General features: G+C 41.1%; 1 protein-coding gene across 1 annotated transcript in view; it reads right to left on the reverse strand.

Moving 5' to 3' along the window:
• LOC124263359 overlaps nucleotides 1-24517 on the reverse strand; it is a 135409-nt gene that overhangs the window by 2143 nt on the left and 108749 nt on the right. Inside the window, 2 exon segments of the mRNA XM_046697956.1 lie at nucleotides 257-466; nucleotides 9169-9288. Coding sequence (XP_046553912.1) covers nucleotides 257-466; nucleotides 9169-9288 — 330 coding nt within the window.

A 24517-nucleotide genomic window follows, 5' to 3' on the forward strand; every position in this document is an offset into this window, starting at 1 on the left:
ACATACACCTTTTTCATGAAGAAAATCCCAACACTTTTCATAAAATTTAAAGTTCATGTGAACAGTGTTGAATCCAGTGACTAACAGCATGAGCATCGCTAGCAAGTGGGATACCATGTGTCAACCAAGTCAGTGAGTCTGACCACCCAATCCTGTTAGTCGCCTCTTACAACAAGCATGAGTTACTGAAGATTAATTTTCTAACCTGGATCCTCATGGGTCAAAGGTACTATTTCAAGTCCAAACACAAACTTACAGTGTCGTCTGTCAGCACAACAGCGTTTTCATTTTCTGCAGCTCTCTTCTTCCGTAGTTCAACCATCATCTCCCGGAACTGCTCCTTCAGATGTTCGATCTTCTTCATGGCGTGAGCCTCATTGTGGGAGAACTTCCGCGCAGAATGCGACTCAAGCTGCAGCTTCAGATCATGCAGCTCCTGCTGCACTAGCGACATCTGCAGCTGGATCTGAAAGGGGAGATAACTCTGTAGTTCACTTGGGGGAGTGAGTGATGCTGGTTATACAAGCATAATCTTAGCTTCGGACACACGATCAGCATTCCCTTGGGGAGACAACTCTGCTTACCAAACTCTAAATGTCCTTAGACTACATGGATGATTTAGTTACAATCATTAATATTGGGAGAGAAATAAGTGAAATTAGAATCGATCACCAGCATACTATGTACAGGGAGTCATAACACCAGACAGCCATGTCTTCTTTAAGTTTAAAACATAAGGACATATAGATAACAACTTTCTTATTACAGTAAGCAACTTGATCACCAAACACCTTGTCCTATTGTTACTTCAACTTTTATATGCCCCTCAAAGAAGTTAAGCTGGAGATACCTGAGGATCAGTTTGTGTTGGAAGATGTTTGTATGGTGCATATTTGACATATAAAGTTCCCCTATTGCTGCTATGCCTTCATATACTATGTGGGGTAGCCCTGTGGGTAAAGTGTTCCCCTATTGCTGCTATACCTTCATATACTATGTGGGGTGGTGGGGTAGCCCTGTGGGTAAAGTGTTCACCTATTGCTGTTATACCTTCATATACTATGTGGGGTGTTGGGGTAGCCCTGTGGGTAAAGTGTTCACCTATTGCTGCTATACCTTCATATACTATGTGGGGTGGTGGGGTAGCCCTGTGGGTAAAGTGTTCACCTATTGCTGCTATACCTTCATATACCTATGTGGGGTGTTGGGGTAGCCCTGTGGGTAAAGTGTTCACCTATTGCTGTTATACCTTCATATACTATGTGGGGTGGTGGGGTAGCCCTGTGGGTAAAGTGTTCACCTATTGCTGCTATACCTTCATATACTATGTGGGGTGGTGGGGTAGCCCTGTGGGTAAAGTGTTCACCTATTGCTGCTATACCTTCATATACTATGTGGGGTGGTGGGGTAGCCCTGTGGGTAAAGTGTTCACCTATTGCTGCTATACCTTCATATACTATGTGGGGTGGTGGGATAGCCCTGTGGGTAAAGTGTTCACCTATTGCTGCTATACCTTCATATACTATGTGGGATAGCCCTGTGGGTAAAGTGTTCACCTATTGCTGCTATACCATCATATACTATGTGGGGTGGTGGGGTAGCCCTGTGGGTAAAGTGTTCACTCGTCACACCGAAGACTGGGATCAAATTCCCCAGATGGGTACAATATGTGAAGCCCATTTCAGGTGTCCCCTGCTGTGGTATTAAAGTAAGGCCAGAAATGCTTGGAAAATGCTTTTCGGCAATTATTTGACAATGGTTGATATTTCAGATTCAAAACTCATATATAATCATTCATACCACCTCGACCTAATATGGCATATGAGTAATGATTACTTGTAAAATATCGAAAAACTTAGAAAAAAATCCATGGTAGAAACACTTCTAAGAAACAAACTATACTGTGACCCACCTGGCAGGCAGACAGGGTGACAGCGTTATGTAACGCACGGTCAGTACATGTCAGGGACCATCTCAAAATATCAAGTGTCAGTATCACTGCTGGTGGAGGACTCTAGCGGAATGACACCAGGACATTTATTGTATCTTTGATCTCATCTTGTATTTTAGCACACGTCGGTGGGATTTTGCATTCATACAGTTTATAAACTGCATGGTGTATGACTTCCTTATCAAAGCTATCCAGTTTGTGTTTCCTACCTGGTTTTGATTTTGACACGACCCCTGAGGTAACTGATTTGTTTACAACTTTGTAAACCTGACTATATGTAAAATTAAGGGCTTTACACATTCTATAGTAAACCCTGTCATAGCTGACGAGAGGTTCCTCCCTTTGTTTCTCCAGTATGAAATACTGGTATAAATTTGAAATTAATTGTTCTGCAGAGATATCAAGTCGCATGTTGCCAGTTCAATGCTCACACACGAAGTAAACGTCTATGGGTGAACAAGATTATCCATGTGATTTGAATTAAGACTTTTTACGTAATTATTTTGAATTTAACTCCTACAACAGTTCCATCTTTTTCACATATGGATGTTAAAAAAACAAACAAACTTTTTACAATCATTTATGTAATTTAATTAGTTGAGGCCTTATGAATAATTATAGTCTGTATTTCAAAACTACAGTTTGTACTTAGAATATTTACGAATGTTGTTAAAACGTCAAAATTTCCTGCTGTGAAGTCACCCCTCAAGTGCATTTTTTCATCTGAGCTTTAATATCCAACTAGGTAGAGTCGTACATGTATCATATATGTGCTTTTATCTTGTGTCAAATTCATCATATTGATATTGAAGTCAAAAAGCTTTTTTTTAAGCATTTCTGGCCTGAATTTAAGACATGAAGTGATATGTATGCCACAGTCCCCCATATGACAACAATAGATTTAGATGAGGCAAATTAGTGACTGATAGCAGTATAGATGACCTTGTACCCCATAACGAAGCACAACCACCCAAGTCACACAGTTTGACCATCCAATCTCCATTTCAATGTTCTTCCAATGATTGGTCACCAGGAACCTCCTCTGACCACCAATCCCCACTATGGTGGACCCCGAGTCGGCTAGCCATGAGCTATTATCTGGGCTCAAACTCAACTGAATAAACAGGGTAGCACAAATGAAATAAATACTTGATGTATGCACCGTCTAGGTGTATGCAACACCTGTTTCCTCCAGTGAAGCATCTCAATGCAACATGTGCCGGCAGTGATCAATAACAACATATATGCATTGTTAAACACAGACCTTATATGGTGATGCCAAGAATTACTGAAATTCTAATCATTTTAAGCTTAGATTTAAGCAGGAGGGAAAGGTACAGAAATAGTTTCTGACACCCTGCGAGCTAATTTCTACAAATAGTGGCCATGTTCAAGAGATCCTGAAGGAAGGTTTCTTGTTGGAAGCTGTCCAACACCAATATATCCATCTCAGGTTTAGGACAGATGCAGCCTCCGTACCGATCCCGCTTCCATCGAGCTAATACATTGCCAATTAGATACACTTACATATCATCTCACAAGCAATTAGCTATCCAGCACAAGCAGCTTCAGAGGCCTACCTTGTTCATTCTGGTTTTATTTCCACACATTTATATCATCCTTGGTAACAATGTTTCCAAAAAACAACACATTGTACACAGCTTTCAAATACTGATACTCTATTTAGATACAGACCTCGCCTTTGTTCTGCATCTGTGATGCAAGTCGTATTGATATTACTGCTGTCGGAAAACTTCAGGTGCATGTTGGAGAATATCATGTACTAAAGTACTGTCGGAAATAGAAAAAAACGTATTTTCTCATTTATCTCTACAATTTGATATGTGAAAGTGTGAAATATCTGTTAAACTAAGTTCGGCCTAACTACAGTCTCAGTGGTAGAGAGATAGGAAATAGAGAAAAAGGACTTTACTGAGGGGAAATTAGTGCAGAAATGAGCAATGCGTGTTTTTTCTAAGTCCAAAAAGACTTATTTGGAACAGACCATGTCTTTATGCAAATTAGTGTGCGACGATATTGTATTACAAAGGCCACTTTTTAAATGCCCAATTTGAAATTAGACGTAGATTCATTATAAACGATAGCTGACGTAAAAAATAATAACTTTGATGCCGAAACTATTAAGGATGTAGCTACCATGCAGTCTCACTGCCACTATAAAAAGAAACAGATAGGAGGGGTCGCCTCAAAAGCAAAACCTGGGGTCGGGCTTTGGGGATAGAGATATCAGCTAAGATAAGATAATCCTTTAGGGCAATTATACTGGGGAGGTACACGGCACATCATAACAATTTACAAATAATATCCAGTCCTGTCGAACTTCGGGTGGTCATGCCACCTATATACTACGATGCGTTTCTATGGTTTTCGGGTATCATACTCTCTTACATATCTCAACATAAACTTTATGAAAGAAAGACACGTAAGATGTTAATCAGTAGATGAGACATAGTCAACACACATGACAAAGCACAAAATATCTTTGAGAGGACCCCTTGTGCCTGTAGGCAGCACGTGCATTTCATGCCAGGTGAGTCGACGGTCCATCGTCATACCTGGCTGAGCGACCTAATTGCCATCTATAGTCTGATCTATTGTTTTCAGCAGCTATTCGTATTTTTTCTAAGTTTTGCCCGATTTTATGAGTAAACTTGCTTTTCTGGATATCATATTACGCATCCCACTGAATGCCCAGTTAGGCCGAAGTGGGTTATTTCGACATATGCTATTTGCAATTGTGTAAATTTTAGGGATACAGAGTAACAGCCTAACAACAGTTTTTTCTATTTCCGACAGTACTTTAATTACTGGCATTGTTTTGGTCAGGCATGTTTTCATGATAAGTTTCCATTGTAGATTATGAACAGGTAGGGAACATCAACAAATTTACTTTTATATACAAATGTATTTGGGGGTATCAGTTTAGAGTAGAAAGTCTGATATTTTATCATTACTTGGTTTACAGAGCTGACAACTTCAAAATGTTCAATAAACATTAAATCTATATATACTGATTTTCCTTATTAAATATGATGAATAAATCCATTCAATATATGAAAGGGAAGTTACTCTTTGACTTCAGTGAAATCCTTCAAGCAGCAAGTATCTTTGACTTACAAATAAAGCTAATTCTTTTGAATGTACTGGGGATTGACAGATCACCACAGTAAATTAGACTGTTTTATTTATATTTCAACCATACATCCAATGGTCTTAAAGATGGGTGAATGACCAGCAAAATCATAAAGAGGAAAAAAGTCACTTTACTACTGAAGATATGTATGGAATGGAATAAAACTAAACCGCTGTACAAAAGAAAGTACACACATGTTCTTTTGGGACTTTTATAAAATACGAAAGTAAATATTTTGATAAGGGTTTTCATTGTGACTTACAAGACACAAACATCTTGTATACCGGTATATTGCTGAAACAGCAAAGTTGTGACACATAAATGCAAATTGAGATCATTGAGGGAGTAGCTATAGAGGGATATAGTGATGTATTTACCTGTTCCACTGTGAGATCACTGAGGGAGTAGCTATAGAGGGATATAGTGATGTATTTACCTGTTCCACAGTGAGATCACTGAGGGAGTAGCTAGAGAGGGGATATAGTGATGTATTTACCTGTTCCACTGTGAGATCACTGAGGGAGTAGCTAGAGAGGGGATATAGTGATGTATTTACCTGTTCCACTGTGAGATCACTGAGGGAGTAGCTAGAGAGGGGATATAGTGATGTATTTACCTGTTCCACAGTGAGATCACTGAGGGAGTAGCTAGAGAGGGGATATAGTGATGTATTTACCTGTTCCACTGTGAGATCACTGAGGGGGAGTAGCTAGAGAGGGATATAGTGATGTATTTACCTGTTCCACTGTGAGATCACTGAGGGAGTAGCTAGAGAGGAGTGATGTATTTACCTGATCACTGAGGGAGTAGCTAGGAGAGGGATATAGTGATGTATTTACCTGTTCCACAGTGAGATCACTGAGGGAGTAGCTAGAGAGGGATATAGTAATGTATTTACCTGTTCTACTGTGAGATCACTGAGGGAGTATAGAGGGATATAGTGGATATAGTGATGATATATTTACCTGTTCCACTGTGAGATCACTGAGGGAGTAGCTATAGAGGGATATAGTGATGTATTTACCTGTTCCACTGTGAGATCACTGAGGGGAGTAGCTAGAGAGGGGGTATTTACCTGTTCCACTGTGAGATCACTGAGGGATAGCTAGAGAGTGATATGTATTTACCTGTTCCACAGTGAGATCACTGAGGGAGTAGCTAGAGAGGGGATATAGTGATGTATTTACCTGTTCCACTGTGAGATCACTGAGGGAGTGGCTATAGAGGGATATAGTGATGTATTTACCTGTTCCACTGTGAGATCACTGAGGGAGTAGCTAGAGAGGGGATATAGTGATGTATTTACCTGTTCCACTGTGAGATCACTGAGGGAGTAGCTAGAGAGGGGATATAGTGATGTATTTACCTGTTCCACTGTGAGATCACTGAGGGGAGTAGCTAGAGAGGGATATAGTGATGTATTTACCTGTTCCACTGTGAGATCACTGAGGGAGTAGCTAGAGAGGGGATACAGTTATGTATTTACCTGTTCCACTGTGAGATCACTGAGGGAGTGGCTAGAGAGGGGATATATAGAGAATACTACAAGAGGTCTCATTACATCCACGAATTATCTGAAGCGAGTGTCCTTCCTATGGTATCTGACGGAAGAGTCAGAATAGGGATATAGGAAGATCACACCAGTTCATATAGATCGTATGTAATGAACTGAGTGTGTATTTTATTTATTACCCGTCTTACATGCATTTAAATTGACAAAATAGCGTATTTTGTTATGTTTTTGGTTTCAAACCGAAACCGGTTTCATAAAGAGGTTCGCGGAAGAGTTTTGTACTGTAGTACAATATTTGCATGACGTCACACTAATGGCGTCACTGCCATCAGTAACTGACGTCACGATGCATGTCAGTTGTCATCGCCTCATTACAGCCTCCTACAGTAAACTACTCCGTTGCACCTCGTTTCTTGGTTTCCAGTTGCTTCATTAGGCTAACATCACTGGTGGAAACATTGCGTTTATATTTTTAGAGACAGATATAATAATGTCTCAGTTCGACTCACAATTAAACAGCGACACGGCAACGTTCGCAATGTTTACATTCCCACAATGCATTTAAGTTGTAGAATGAATGAATTCACGTGTTTGTTATGAATGAAAAAATAGTTACATCAGAATGTGACCTAATTGAGAGGTCATTGGTTATCCAATCAAATCGTTAGAATTTCAGGTCAAGTCGTTACGACACAGGTCAACGCGATACGACACTCGTGTGACGTATGAGATTAATATGCAACTACCCATTCGTTGACCACGTGGGTAATAAAGTGATGTATTTACCTGTTCCACTGTGAGATCACTGAGGGAGTAGCTAGAGAGGGGATATAGTGATGTATTTACCTGTTCCACTGTGAGATCACTGAGGGAGTAGCTAGAGAGGGGATATAGTGATGTATTTACCTGTTCCACTGTGAGATCACTGAGGGAGTAGCTAGAGAGGGGATATAGTGATGTATTTACCTGTTCCACTGTGAGATCACTGAGGGAGTAGCTAGAGAGGGGATATAGTGATGTATTTACCTGTTCCACTGTGAGATCACTGAGGGAGTAGCTAGAGAGGGGATATAGTGATGTATTTACCTGTTCCACTGTGAGATCACTGAGGGAGTAGCTAGAGAGGGATATAGTAGTGATGTATTTACCTGTTCCACAGTGAGATCACTGAGGGAGTAGCTAGAGAGGGGATATAGTGATGTATTTACCTGTTCCACTGTGAGATCACTGAGGGAGTAGCTAGAGAGGGGATATAGTGATGTATTTACCTGTTCCACTGTGAGATCACTGAGGGAGTAGCTAGAGAGGGGATATAGTGATGTATTTACCTGTTCCACTGTGAGATCACTGAGGGAGTAGCTAGAGAGGGGATATAGTGATGTATTTACCTGTTCCACAGTGAGATCACTGAGGGAGTAGCTATAGAGGGATATAGTGATGTATTTACCTGTTCCACTGTGAGATCACTGAGGGAGTAGCTAGAGAGGGGATATAGTGATGTATTTACCTGTTCCACTGTGAGATCACTGAGGGAGTAGCTAGAGAGGGGATATAGTGATGTATTTACCTGTTCCACTGTGAGATCACTGAGGGAGTAGCTAGAGAGGGGATATAGTGATGTATTTACCTGTTCCACTGTGAGATCACTGAGGGAGTAGCTAGAGAGGGGATATAGTGATGTATTTACCTGTTCCAGAGGGATATAGTGAGATCACTGAGGGAGTAGCTAGAGAGGGATATAGTGATGTATTTACCTGTTCCAGTGATGTGAGATCACTGAGGATCATTTACCTGTTCCACTGTGAGATCACTGAGGAGTAGCCATGATATAGGAGTATTTACCTGTTCCACTGTGAGATCAGGGAGTAGAGAGGGATATAGTGATGTATTTACCTGTTCCACTGTGAGATCACTGAGGGAGTAGCTAGAGAGGGATATAGTGATGTATTTACCTGTTCCACTGTGAGATCACTGAGGAGTAGCTAGAGAGGGATATAGTGATGTATTTACCTGTTCCACTGTGAGATCACTGAGGGAGTAGCTAGAGAGGGGATATAGTGATGTATTTACCTGTTCCACTGTGAGATCACTGAGGGAGTAGCTAGAGAGGGGATATAGTGATGTATTTACCTGTTCCACTGTGAGATCACTGAGGGAGTAGCTAGAGAGGGGATATAGTGATGTATTTACCTGTTCCACTGTGAGATCACTGAGGGAGTAGCTAGAGAGGGGATATAGTGATGTATTTACCTGTTCCACTGTGAGATCACTGAGGGAGTAGCTAGAGAGGGGATATAGTGATGTATTTACCTGTTCCACTGTGAGATCACTGAGGGAGTAGCTAGAGAGGGGATATAGTGATGTATTTACCTGTTCCACTGTGAGATCACTGAGGGAGTAGCTAGAGAGGGGATATAGTGATGTATTTACCTGTTCCACTGTGAGATCACTGAGGGAGTAGCTAGAGAGGGGATATAGTGATGTATTTACCTGTTCCACTGAGAGATCACTGAAGGAGTAGCTAGAGAGGGGATATAGTGACGTATTTACCTGTTCCACCGTGAGATCACTGAGAGAGTAGCTAGAGAGGAGCTGCATAGATTCCATGCGGCGGCAGATCTGCTCACCAGGAATTCGGCGATGGGCCAGGAGTTTGGATAACGAATCCATCTGAAATGATCACAAATTTACCTTTACAGAGGCACTGCATGATAAAGGTAGAATAGGATTTGTTTTAAGGTTTTTGTGTTCAAATAGCATTACAATTGGATTTTAATGAAACAGTTCGCACACAGGGCAAAGAAAGTGTTTCTCCACAAGACCGGTCTATAAATGTGTTAGTGCAGTGCCAGTAACAGCAGAGTGATTAACCTTGAATACATGTTAGGGGATAGTTTACCACGTGGTTTTAATGTTGTCGGTCAATAATTTGTGTAAAACTGTTATTTAATTAAAGATAATATTTCAGTAACACACACACACACACACACACAAATAAAACACATTGAAGGATCTAAGCAATAAACTCATCATTCATATCAACATTTCAAACAATTTCTTTTTCATTTCAGTATTTCTTTAATGGTAGCTCATTCCTAGTTTCCATCACCAATATTTTCATGATAAATAGTTGCCTTAGTTTAAATGGGGTTTAAGTCTAGGTCTTGTCCTTGCCTAGTCCTGTGTGAAATTGAGACCTAATGGCAGTTATTAAGTCTTATGCATATTAAATATGAATATGCAGACATGTATACTATCATTTTAGCCACTTGAATCAAATGTGCTTGAACTGGTTCCAAGTAAAACATGCTTGTCATTGGAAACAGTGGATCAGGCTGTCAGACTCAGTGGCGCATGTCATCAATGGACAATGTTCATAGTATCAACCACTAGTTTTCTGTGTCTGGAATGTCACTGCAGCATAAAACAGCATTCACTCATTTCACACATGACCCTGATGAGCATGACAGAGGGTTGGCAAAAAACACATGTAAACATATCTGAGAAAATATTTAAGTTGACCTGATCAACAGAAAGCCTATAAGATATCACACTTAAGTGATGTGTGCAATAAGTGAATATTACCCTGACATACTGACATCACATGATGTGATAGGTCTGGAAGTCTTACAGTAGGGCTTGATGATGACCTTTAGACCTCTCACAGAGTGAGTAACTTTATAGACCCTTATCCATTTTCCATCAACTACACTTCATTTTGAGTAGACGCAATATGATTGTGAATTCTGTGAAGAATGCAGACCGAAGTTATATAGTTATTGGTAACTGCCAGTTGTCTGTGGTCTGAGTTGGCCGAGATTAGGACCCCATTGCAGGGGGTTGGCTTATGCACGAAACATACCATTTTGACGCTGATTTTAAGGGTCAAGTTAGGGGATTGGCTTATCTACGTTAATATACGTTATGTAACACATCTAAATGTATTGTGTCATTCAGTCTACAGCAGCAGAGAACTAGTTATGTAGAATATGGTAATTCTGTATTGTAGCTTGGCCATCGTAAGGATGGGAAAGCCGCAATAACTCGGTGCGCCTTGTGGCAGCAAGAGTTGTATGATCCCCAATAAAAACAAAATAAAAAAATAAGCCCTCAGATAACTGTAAACTGGTCTGTTGCCATGTAGGTACTTATATTATCTGGTGTGGGACAAAAGAATTCACTAAACCGTAAATTGTAATCTGGAGAAGATCCTAATCTTCCTGCAAGCTCTTGAACCCCTGATACAAACCTTATACATTATGGCATTTTTTGGGGGGGAGGGAGTGCCTGGAGGGGGGACAGGGAGAAGACCAGAGATACCGTGAAGAACGTCTATTTACATAAAGGGCATGACAGGCCCGACCGATCAATGCATCCAAAAGATGCTTATCTGAAAACTAATTACCTATCTCATGACCTGTTCAGGAACAATTTGCACAGAATTACGTCCCGGCATCTAATTTCACCCCTCAGTTAAACAACCGGTCTCCCCTCATTGCTACTGTTGTAGACTGGCCTACCTGTTCATCTGGCTTATACCAACTTGCTACAGCGGGAGGAAAGGTTACAACGTGTCTTCAATTTATTATCTCTATCTTATCTCAAAGAACACTGACGTCAAAACATGCTTACAGAGACAGCATGGGGGCCTTCACCTCTCAATATCTATTAAGCAATTGCAGCAAAATTGTTTTCTACGTTTGACGAAAATTGACTTTTTTCAGAGCATTTTTATATGTGTGTGTGTGAACATGTGTGTGAACGTGTGTGCTTGTGTGTGCATTTCAACTGGCCAACTAGACAAGTCAATAGAGTATAAAATGTTAAGAAATCAGTGAGTGAGCGAGTTTAGCTTTACACCGCACTCAGCAATATTACAGCTATATGGCGGTGGTCTGTAAATAATCGAACCACACAGTCCAATGATCAACAGCATGAATATCGCAACTGGGATACAATGACATGTGTCAACCAAGTCAGAGAGCCTGACCATCCCGATCCCGTTAGCCGCCTCTTACGACTGGCATGGGTTACTGAAGATCAATTCTAACCAGGACAGCCTGACCATCCCGATCCCATTAGTCGCCTCTTACCGTACGACTGGCATGGGTTACTGAAGATCAATTCTAACCAGGACAGCCTGACCATCCCGATCCCGTTAGTCGCCTCTTACGACTGGCATGGGTTACTGAAGATCAATTGTAACCAGGACAGCCTGACCATCCCGATCCCGTTAGTCGCCTCTTACGACTGGCATGGGTTACTGAAGATCAATTGTAACCAGGACCTTCATGTGTTAAAACTAAGGTTGAGAAAACCTTGGATATTGTTACATAAGTTGTCTTAAGTTCTCCCTCTTTATAACACTTGTATGTCTTGCAGGGCTTCGGTCTCTCAAGAAAGCTGATATACTTTTCAGGAAGAGTTTTTAGGTACTATTTGATTCTTAGACCCACTGTGATTTCTGGCTGCCCAATGTAGGTGACGACAGTATACCCACACGATGTGAGGGCCGCCGAACAAGGTTTCTATCAGCATTGATATTCAAATGTTTTCATCATAAATTCTAAAAGCTAACACTGAAATGTAATTAAATGAATAAACTTTTATGCCCTCATAAGGAAAGACCTGCATGTCAAAATTCAGCAGATTTTAGCAATATTCCAGCAATATCACAGCGGGGAACACCAGAAATGGAGAAGACAGGAGCATGATCACAGTGCAAAGTTCAAGTACAGGAATATTGTTAATATTTTTATGAAAAATCACCGACCATTACTTTTTAGCATCACAACTAACTACTCATGTGCATAATCTGATGCCAGTTTGAAAGAAAATCGCTGAATAGTGGCTACAAGATTAAGTTTTCAGTAATGTTGAAATGAAAAGGTCAAATCAAGTTTAAAATATTTAAGATATTACAAGAAACAGAACTTACATGCTGAGACCTGACAATACACATAACAAGTTTCATTACATTTTGGGTGAATAATGTTCATGAATACCTTTTCAATATGGATGCCATGGTGGCCATATTGAAAAATGGCTTCAGACCTTTTATGCCAATACAGGTGTCACCACTGGTATTAACAAGGAAGTTTCAGTCACTGGTCCAGTGGTTTCTGATGGGCAGATGTTGAATATGCTTGCTGGACAAACACAAGCTCACTTGACTTTTAAACTGGTGAGCGAACAAAACATCCTCCTCGATAATCTCCAGGGTATAGTGGAGAGTGATCGTAACATATACCCTGGAGATTATCGAGGATGATGTTTTGTTCCCTCACCAGTTTAAAAGTCACTCTCAACTATACCCTGGATGCATCCACAGCTTGGCCCGATGATTTTATTACCTCCCTTGGCTGGCTTTTTATCCAGTCGGCTGTCTACGCTGGGAAGTTGAGCGAACCAATCACAACTCACTTTCGCTTCTTAAATTATCTAACCGTTTAAGCTTGGCAACACAATTGATGCAGAGGGTACTCTGAAAGATGTGGAAGGAGTTCTTTTATATATTTTTTTAAAGTTTCCGATCTGTCAATTTGTCTGTATTATTTCTCCCAAAATCTGAGTGGTACTGTGAACAAACCTTCGCGACTGCGACCGCTATCTTTGTTGACACTGGCAAGCTCGGATGTAACGGCGGCTTAGCTGATTGGCTACTGTGAGAATGCGGAGCCAGTAAAGGGAGGTAATATAATTATCGGGCCAAATCGTGGATGCATCAAGGGTATAGTGGAGAGTGATCGTAACTTATACCCTGGAGATTACTGAGGCTGACAAAGCATATACAACCTAAAACATGTCATTGACATATCCGTGATCTTTACCCAGTTCTTGCACTCTTTCCAAACTTATTCTCCCAGGAACTAAAACATGCCCTTTCGGATGAGGGCAATTAATCACTGTAGTTTTTATATATTTTTGTCTGAATTCTCTAATTGCATTGGAGCATGTTGGTCCCAGATGGAAAAAGAAAATAACCAATGAATGGAGTTACATCCCTTAACATACTACAATGGGAGTTTAAATTAAGCCACGATTGGTGCATACTTGACAAGTTACATAACACTAGATTCATTATGCAAGGAATTTCACTCTGGCTCACTGACTGAATGATTTGGTGAAATACATGTCAAATTGACCATGAGTATAAAGATGTGTCAATGGAAATAAATAAGTACAAATTTGGAATATTTATCGCCTTCAAATTTTGACGAAACTATGGTTAGCAGATCCATCAACCAATGAAAAATACTAATGCAAACAAACTAAAAAACCAACTCACACTGCACAACTTCATTAGTGTTTAAGTTCTAGCTAACCGCCTCCTGTGGTGTAGTGGTTGGAGCGCTCTCCCAGAGAGTGAAAGGTCACGGGTTCGATCCCCAGCCATGTCATACCAAATGATGTTAAAATATGGAACTTTTTGTTCTCTGCCTGGCACTTGGCATTAATGGGTAGAACAAGGTATAATGTGTCTGAGTTGGGTATTCATGCTTATCTACGGCATGGCATCTCAGTGAGCTAGCACTATAAAACCAGCTTTAGTCTGGGCTAGTGCAAGCAGCCACACATACACATGCATGCACGTCATCATATGAGCGAAATATTCTTAAGTACAACGTTAAACCCCATTTCACCTCATATTAAGTTCCAGCTTTGATTACATCACATCATTTTGTTGCAAGTTCAGACTTAAAATCATAAACAACAAGCACAAGTCACATCCAACGCTGAAAGCAGACTAATGATATCTGCATCACATGATGCAGTCTCTATTCTCCAAATGTTACTCACAAATAATTACAATACTTTTTTCCAATGAGAAGTAATGCTTTTCAAACAGACCATTCCTTTGATGTCTTGTCCTATATTAAGATTTACTAACAAAAACAGTCAAGTGAAGTTGTGTGTGTTTATGGTAGCATCTTGCCGTGTTCGAGGGTTATTGATTCTCTGTAGCCCCCTCTTGACCTATGAGTGCCGACAGCCTGAGCTCTGCCTCCATACATTGCCAACAAAACATTTCACTTTTAACTCTTTTAACTTCACAAAACTTAAAAGTTTCTCATTAAGGAGTATTCTAAACCCTGTGAAGCTCCTAAATTTATTTCTGAAAAAAAAAGAAGCAGACCTGGCTTCGGTCCAACTTTTCATGTGGAATTTGTTATATCGGCTGATTTCTCAATGAAATCTTTTCCCATATGGCTGTTTGGAATTTTAATCACAGGACTGGATGCCATGTTTTAAATGTAAGTTTGCCTCCATCAAAAACAGGAACATAAACTTGCCCTTAGTTTTGATGCATGTTTACATGGAGTTTCTACACTGAAAGATGGATTTGAGGCCATGGACTGCAGGGGCGGTGGGAGATATTTTATAGTTGCTGTAATTACCCCAATAAACACCCACCCTCGTTAACATAGGTTTCCCCATGAGAGTGTTAAGAAGATGTTTCTCATCTTCATGCACGCTGCCATTTTGTTTGTTTTTCTTTCCACTTCACCTGAACAGGCTGCAGCTAATAACTGAATGCACAACAGATAAACTGGCTGAACCACATACTTTGCTGGAAAATTAAATCGAAGAGATAGAGTCTCAGCGTAACTTTATACTTCATTAGCCTATTTTTTAACATTAGCAGTGATTGTACCCTTGGACATTTATAATACATTATACAGGATGATAATCACAATACGGAGTTGCTTCCCTTCTAGGATGGTGGATCCGAATCCTTGCTCACCAGGTTTGTCAGCACCATACCTGTGCTTGTGGGTTCACCAAAATGGTAAATGTCTGAGACTCTCATAACTGACCACACTGTGATAGAACAGGAACACTGCTGAAAACAGTGTTAAATCCAACTCACTCACTCACTTATAATGTCCTCAGATGTTTATGATGTAACAATTAAAGTACAGTGCAGTTTGCTTTTAAAATTTAGGCTGTACAACCTGATTTTAACCAGCACCAATGCAGTTTTGTCACTAGGAAATCACAGCCTGTCTGCCAGTCAGGGTAATCCAGAGCTACAGATAACATTTTGGGTATCCTAATTTTCCTTTGAGTAACCAAATAAATTGTACTCACCTCACTCAAACTCAATTGGGTATTTTGCCATTTTCCATTAATTGTACAAACATAATAAAGTTTAAATGTTGGTTTACCTGTTTTGTATTTATATTTGATCTGTAATATGAGAAATGATAAGAAAGACTGCAAGTTGCCAAGTTCATGTGCTGAAATAGAACCTCTCAATATACCTCAGTTATTTTATCTATCCTCAGTAACCTCCATCTGGTTTGGTAACAGAAACTAATTCACTGATACGCAAGCTAAAATTTGACATTTTTGTGTGCACGCATGTAAGATCAAATTTATTGAGTATTTACAAAAATAAATGCATAAATGTATGCAAGAGACTTAATGGGAATTGAACTTTCACATAACAATTTGCGTAATTTACGCATATACCCAGCTTATCTGTACCTCTGGTGATCAATGCCCATCCGGTATTGAAATACCGGTAAGTTTCATGAATTGCCTGAATTATGACTTTTGTTTTCAAAACTTAACTATCCAGAGTTTGAGTTCATGTTTTGCCAACTGATGAGAAAAACATAAGGATAAACTGTGTTGGCCTCATCATTTGTAATTAAGCTTACATGACAAGAAAATATAGACATATTGAAGTGACTTCTCAAATGTCCTGCAGGTGGTAAGACACTTACTTCTAGCCAGTTAACATATTCTCCTTGATCACCATATAAGAAGTCAATGTCAAACTTAAGATTGTGAAAATGTGCAATGCAACATTTAGTTTTGACTTTGTTTACTGTTTTGGAAAGTCAGCCAGTTACCAAATGTAGGCCAATTTTCTAAATGTCAATAAAGGATGTATCACACTGACCCAGAGACTGTGACACTGTCAGCTTAGGTTTGCAGACTCTGTAAGGTCATGACATGGAGGAGGGAGGTCAGGAGAGGGCTTACTGGCTAAAGATGTCTGAGTGTGGACATGTCTGACAGTTCCTTAATTTATCAAGTTATAAAGACATGATATTGTCCTCTATAAATGATCTACTTGTATCATCAACCTTGCTATCAATAAGACGGGACCTCTTTGCTTTCCATCTTTGATATTTACTTTGATCTGAATTTCTTGAAAAGCTTTGTAAGTTTTGGACAGAAGTTCGTAAATACTCCAATCAGGACCAGACAAACCATTAATTGATATCATCAGTAATTTCAGAGTGTGACAACACGCATCCAACCATCTGACCGGGCATGGTCACGTGATCCATTTGGTCGCCTGGTACGTCCAGCATACTGGGACATGTATTCTTGCATATACTCCTGATGGGGGCAGAAAACAGCAGCCATATTAATAAAGGGAAGAGTAATCTAATTAAAATTCCACAATAGCTCCTGCCTGCACATTGAACACGGTAACCATGTATGTTTGAGCCTTACAATGTTAAGACTCTCACAGTCCCTGAACCATATTATTTTCCCTACTACCCATCCCTCCCTGCAATGCTTAAGCCCTAAATGAAGCAAGTCTAGATTTCACCTGAATCTCTGGTCTCCCAGGGGCTCCTTTTCAATTTAAATGGGTTTATTTGTTACTATCAAAATTATATATTCAGAAACTAAGTGTTAGTCTAGAGTGTTGTGTATGTATGGCTGTGGAACCAAAGTGGATCTCTTTCCTTTAGCCGGTAGTATAATTATAGTTATTCACACAAGTTTCAACTTTCTGGTTCTTGTGGTGTCTGAGAAGAAGGTCTTTGAACATCTGTAAGATTAGACTAATCATATGTCAGAATGTCAGTAGTGTAGGTAGGTGAGTTAGTGGAGAATGACCTTCCTCTGTGGACAACTCAGCTGTTGGATGAGAGGCTTGCGGTCCCTATATATAGCATTCTGAGAATAGACCAGGAGTGTAATGACAGCAAATGCCATGGCTCCTCATCTGCTTCTGGATGACGTTGTAACATGGAGGCGGTATGGTTTTACACGTTGTAACATGGAGGTGGTATGGTTTTACACGTTGTAACATGGAGGCGGTATGGTTTACACGTTGTAACATGGAGGCGGTATGGTTTACACGTTGTAACATGGAGGCGGTATGGTTTTACGGTATGGTTTTACACGTTGTAACATGGAGGCGGTATGGTTTACACGTTGTAACATGGAGGCGGTATGGTTTACACGTTTTGTAACATGGAGGCGGTATGGTTTTACACGCGTTTTGTAACATGGATGGAGGCGTATGGTTTTAACATGTAACATGGAGGCAGTATGGTATGGTTTAACACGTTGTAACATGGATGGAGGCGGTATGGTTTACACGTAACACGCTTTAACATGGAGGCGGTATGGTTTACACGTTGTAACATGGAGGCGGTATGGTTTTACGTTGTAACGCGTATGTTTAACGTTGTAACATGGAGGCGGTATGGTTTTACACGTTGTAACATGGAGGCGGTATGGTTTTACACGTTGTAACATGGAAGCGGTATGGTTTATGCGTTGTAACATGGGGTATGGGACCTTACGTTGTATGGTGGTATGGTTTTACGTTGTAACATGGAGGCGGTATGGTTTTTACACATGGAAATGGTTTGGAGGCTGTAACATGGCGGTATGGTTTACACGTTTGTAACATGGAGTTTAACATATGGTATGGTTTACACGTTGTAACATGGAGTATGGGTTTTAACACACGTTGTAACATGGCGGTATGGTTTTACACGTTGTAACATGGGTACACGTTTACACGTATGGTTTAACATGGATGGAGCGGTATGGTTTTACCACGTTGTAACATGGAGGCGGTATGGTTTTACACGTTGTAACATGGGAGGCGGTATGGTTTTTTACAACATGGTTGTAACATGGAGGCGGTATGGTATTTTACACGCGTGTAACATGGAGGCGTGTATGGTTTTACGTTGTGGCTATGGAGGCGTTGTAACATGGAGGCATGGAAGTGGTATGGTTTTAAACGTTGTAACATGGAGGCGGTATGGTTTTACACGTTGTAACATGGAGGCGGTATGGTTTTACACCGTTGTAACACGCTGTATGGTTTTTTAGCGATATGGTTTATGGCGTTGTAACATGGAGGCGGTATGGTTTACACGTTGTAACATGGAGGCGGTATGGTTTTACACGTTGTAACATGAGAGGCGGTATGGTTTTACACGGCTTTTGCAATGTGCAGAAATATCACAAGATGCAAACAAGGGTAAATATTCCTGTAATACATGTATCACAGTGGGAACTACCAACATTGTGCAACATGTCAGCAATATAACAATGGGTATGATAACCAACATCAGGTCAATATTACCAACATAGGTCAACATGCAGGCTACCAACATGGTCAATAGTCAATATTCCAGCAATATCACAGTGCAGGATACCAACATAGGTCAATATTCCAGCAATATCACAGTGCGGGCTACCAACATAGGTCAGTATTCCAGCAATATCACAGTGCAGGCTACCAGCATTGGTCAATATTCCAGCAATATCACAGTGCAGGCTACCAACATTGGTCAATATTCCAGCAATATCGCAGTGCGGGCTACCAACATAGGTCAGTATTCCAGCAATATCACAGTGCAGGCTACCAACATTGGTCAATATTCCAGCAATATCACAGTGCGGGCTACCAACATAGGTCAATATTCCAGCAATATCACACAGTGGGACTACCAACATTGGTCAATATTCCAGCAATATCACAGTGCGGGCTACCAACATAGGTCAATATTCCAGCAATATCGCAGTGTGGGGGCTACCAAATATTATAAGGTGCATAGGGTCAATATTCCAGCAATATCACAGTGTGGGCTGCAAACAACATAGGTCAATATTCCAGCAATATCACAGTGCGGGCTACCAACATAGGTCAGTATTCCAGCAATATAACAGTGGGCTACAAACAACATAGGTCAATATTCCAGCAATATCACAGTGTGGGATACCAACATAGGTCAATATTCCAGCAATATCACAGTGCGGGCTACCAACATAGGTCAGTATTCCAGCAATATCACAGTGCAGGCTACCAACATTGGTCAATATTCCAGCAATATCACAGTGCGGGCTACCAACATAGGTCAATATTCCAGCAATATCACAGTGTGGCTACCAACATAGGTCAATATTCCAGCAATATCACAGTGTGGGCTACCAACATAGGTCAATATTCCAGCAATATCACGTGGGCTACCAAACATAGGTCAATATTCCAGCAATATCACAGTGCAGGCTACCAACATTGGTCAATATTCCAGCAATATCACAGTGTGGGCTACCAACATAGGTCAATATTCCAGCAATATCACAGTGTGGGCTACCAAACATAGGTCAATATTCCAGCAATATCACAGTGTGGCTACCAAACATAGGTCAATATTCCAGCAATATCACAGTGTGTCCTACCAACATAGGTCAATATTCCAGCAATATCACAGTGTGGGCTACCAAACATAGGTCAATATTCCAGCAATATCACAGTGCAGGCTACCAACATAGGTCAATATTCCAGCAATATCGCATATCGCAGTGTGGCTACCAACATAGGTCAATATTCCAGCAATATCACAGTGTGGGCTACCAACATAGGTCAATATTCCAGCAATATCACAGTGTGGGCTACCAACATAGGTCAATATTCCAGCAATATCACAATGTGGGCTACCAAACATAGGTCAATATTCCAGCAATATCACAATGTGTCCATCCTACCAAACATAGGTCAATATTCCAGCAATATCACAGTGCGGCTACCAAACATAGGTCAATATTCCAGCAATATCACAGTGGGGCTACCAAACATAGGTCAATATTCCAGCAATATCACAGTGCGGGCTACCAAACATTATAAGGTCAATATTCCAGCAATATCACAGTGTGGGCTACAAAACATAGGTCAATATTCCAGCAATATCACAGTGTGGGCTACCAAACATAGGTCAATATTCCAGCAATATCACAATGTGTCCTACCAAACATAGGTCAATATTCCAGCAATATCACAGTGTGGGCTACCAAACATAGGTCAATATTCCAGCAATATCACAGTGCGGCTACCAAACATAGGTCAATATTCCAGCAATATCACAGTGCGGGCTACAAAACATTGGGCTACCAAACATAGGTCAATATTCCAGCAATATCATAATGTGTCCTACCAAACATTATAAGGTCAATATTCCAGCAATATCACAGTGCGGGCTACAAAACATTATAAGGTCAATATTCCAGCAATATCACAGTGCGGGCTACCAAACATAGGTCAGTATACCAGCAATATCATAATGTGTCCTACCAAACATTATAAGGTCAATATTCCAGCAATATCACAGTGTGGGCTACCAAACATAGGTCAATATACCAGCAATATCACAATGCGGGCTACCAAACATAGGTCAATATTCCAGCAATATCACGATGGGGGTTATCAAACAAAGTCAATGTTCTAGCAATATAACAATACCAAACATTAGACAATTTATTGTTCAAAGTTGAAACTTTCATCCTCACCATTGGGCTAGCTCCCCTCCCCCACCAGATATCCCGGTATTGATTGTTCAAGCCTAAGTGTGGTAGCCCACTGACATGTGGGTTTCATGCCTTTGATGAGTACAGCATTCAGAGCAAGATCCTCCTGTCTCCTGACATCACAACTGGTATACAGCTATACTGGGCTAAAACCTCACTTACTCACTCACTCTGTTGAAATATGAGTGGCAGAAAGTAATATGCAGCTCTTCCTCTCTTTATTTAATGCCCAACTTACAACTTTAAATGTAAGTGTGATACTCTGAGGAAAGTTAACCCTCTGAGCTGCTTCATCACCTCCTATAGGCGGGCTGCTTCATCACCTCCTACAGGTGGGCTGCTTCATCACCTCCTATGGGTGAGCTGCTTCATCACCTATGGGTGGGCTGCTTCATCACCTCCTACATTTGGGCTGCTTCTTCACCTCCTACAGGTGAGCTGCTTCATCACCTCCTACGGGTGGACTGCTTCATCACCTCCTACGGGTGGGCTGCTTCATCACCTCCTAGGGTGGGCTGCTTCATCACCTCCTACGGGTGGGCTGCTTCATCACCTCCTACGGGTGGGCTGCTTCATCACCTCCTACGGGTGGGCTGCTTCTTCACCTCCTAGGGGTAGGCTGCTTCATCACCTCCTAGGGGTGGGCTGCTTCATCACCTCCCTACGGGTGGGCTGCTTCATCACCTCCTACCTGCTTTCCACCTCCTCACCGGGTGGGCTGCTTCATCACCTCCCTACAGGGTGGGCTGCTTCATCACCTCCCTACGGGTGGGCTGCTTCATCACCTCCTATAGGTGGGCTGCTTCATCACACCTCCTACAGGTGGGTGGGCTCACCCCCTCACGGGTGGGCTGCTTCATCACCTCCTACGGGTGGGCTGCTTCATCACCTCCTAGGGGTGGGCTGCTTCATCACCTCCCTACGGGTGGGCTGCTTCATGACCTCCTGGGGTGGGCTGCTTCATCACCTCCTATGGGTGGGCTGCTTCATGCTTCATCACCTCCTAGGGGTGGGCTGCTTCATCACCTCCTAGGGGTGGGCTGCTTCATCACCTCCTACTGGTGGGTTGCTTCATCACCTCCTACTGGTGGGTTGCTTCATCACCTCCTACGGGTTGGCTGCTTCATCACCTCCTACGGGTGGGCTGCTTCATCACCTCCTACGGGTGGGCTGCTTCATCACCTCCTACAGGTGGGCTGCTTCATCACCTCCTACGGGTGGGCTGCTTCATCACCTCCTAGGGGTGGGTTGCTTCATCACCTCCTACGGGTTGGCTGCTTCATCACCTCCTATAGGTGGGCTGCTTCATCACCTCCTAGGGGTGGGCTGCTTCATCACCTCCTAGGGGTGGGCTGCTTCATCACCTCCTACTGGTGGGCTGCTTCATCACCTCCTACGGGTGGGCTGCTTCATGACATCCTAGGGGTGGGCTGCTTCATCACCTCCTACGGGTGGGCTGCTTCATCACCTCCTACGGGTGGGCTGCTTCATGACCTCCTAGGGTTGGGCTGCTTCATTCTGGGCACACCAGAGAAGACACCAGCTGCCCCTCAGTATACTCCAGTGTCTGTTTAGAACTAATTGCCCATACTCTACACCCACAATACAACCTGGTAAACTTAGAACGTGCCAGTCAGTGGCAAGAGAAAACATACCTAAACATATGTTTGGCTGCGATAAGGGCAAATATAGTCTTAGGATGGATACTTAACCTCTTCTTCAAATAGTCAGTATTCATAGAAAGAGGCCCATGTGTGGTCTGCATATGATGTATGTCACAAACGACTATTTACTGAACAACTGTTGATTTATCCCAAAGCAGAAATAAATTCTAAGAAACAAAGAGCTTTATTTTAAGTACCACATGGCATTGAGGGTTACATCCTTCACAGTGTTTTTTCTGTAAAAGGCTTCAATGTTCATAGACGTACATGTATATCGTGTATCAAGAACAAAAATGTCAACTGTACTTAAATGTATTATTGACAGTGGATCATGCAACATCATAGCTGAAACATTAAGCATCTGGTTTCTAGGCCAGGTCTCCATCAACGCTTGGCTTTGAAGCTGTTTAAAGAATAACCAATAGGGCATATATTTGAAGAAATATGGTATATTTCCACCAATTTTTAAGGCTTGAGTACATCTCAGGTAAAACAAATCCCCCTAAAACCCATTGTAAATACAGCAACAAAAACAAAACACAATCTAAAACAGAGAAGAAAACATTCATTACAACTGTTGAAACATGACTTTAACGAGCCAGGACCATTTTCTCATTCTGGCTTCCTGTGATGGAAGCCATAGCTTCTCAGTTTAAGCCAAGCAGTACTAACTTAGGTTTTATTATCTTCTTGTATTTTTAAACTTGTGTTTACACCAGTTCCCTGTTTAGAGGCCAACTCTGCGACTTTCATAATCTGGTGAGGGTGTGAATGAACTTGGATTGCACTGGTGTAGTTTATCACTGCTTGCTCTTGGATCGAAATTTCAAACTTTCAATCTGCTGTGAGCTATTTATACAGAAAACTTTAATGATGTAACCATGTTTATAGCATATGCCATGCAGTGTACAAGTAGGTAAATAAATGAAATATCAGCCTATGTGTATGACATGTGGTTGGGTCAATACTGTAGAATATGGTATACCATTGATGTTTACTGCCCAATACCCCCAGAATATGTGGCAGGAATAATCAGGTTTCTTGTCATGCTGCTTTATATAGTCTTTATCAATAAACACTGAGTGTCTGAGTGGATAAACACACTGTCCTTGTAGAAATTAAGAAATCATTTTCCAACACAAATTTCTTTTGTCACATATGTTATATTTCGGATTACACTTTCTTAGTAAAGTACAGATTCTAGTATTTTGTTGGGTTGAGTCCCATCCTGTGATTCAAACCCACACCCTCAGAGTCAGGCACCTAATCGCCAGCACACAATTACATAATCATTCATACTTATTTTCAGAACACAGACAAAAGATCACACATCACTTTCTTCCAATATGGCTGCTGTTATGGCCACTGAATCCTGTTCAACAAAGGAAGGGATAAGAAAATGACACCTTTTGAAACATGAAATGACTTGAAAGAAGGAAAGAGTTTTTGATAGACTATTGCACAGCATAAAAGCATATATAATTTAAATAGACACAAATAAATCCACTGAAATTGGTAAGGTGCCTTAGTGAGCTATTAGATTCAGAATCTTGCTTCATTTAGGGCTTTTGCATTACAGAAACTGGATGGTAGGGTAAACATGGTGCAGGAAATGTGAGACAGACTGTGTTTAACAGAATACCCATGGTCGA

Source organism: Haliotis rubra, unplaced genomic scaffold (assembly GCF_003918875.1).
Source record: "Haliotis rubra isolate DU_JTF1 unplaced genomic scaffold, ASM391887v1 Scf88, whole genome shotgun sequence".
Taxonomy (NCBI): Eukaryota; Metazoa; Mollusca; class Gastropoda; order Lepetellida; family Haliotidae; genus Haliotis; species Haliotis rubra.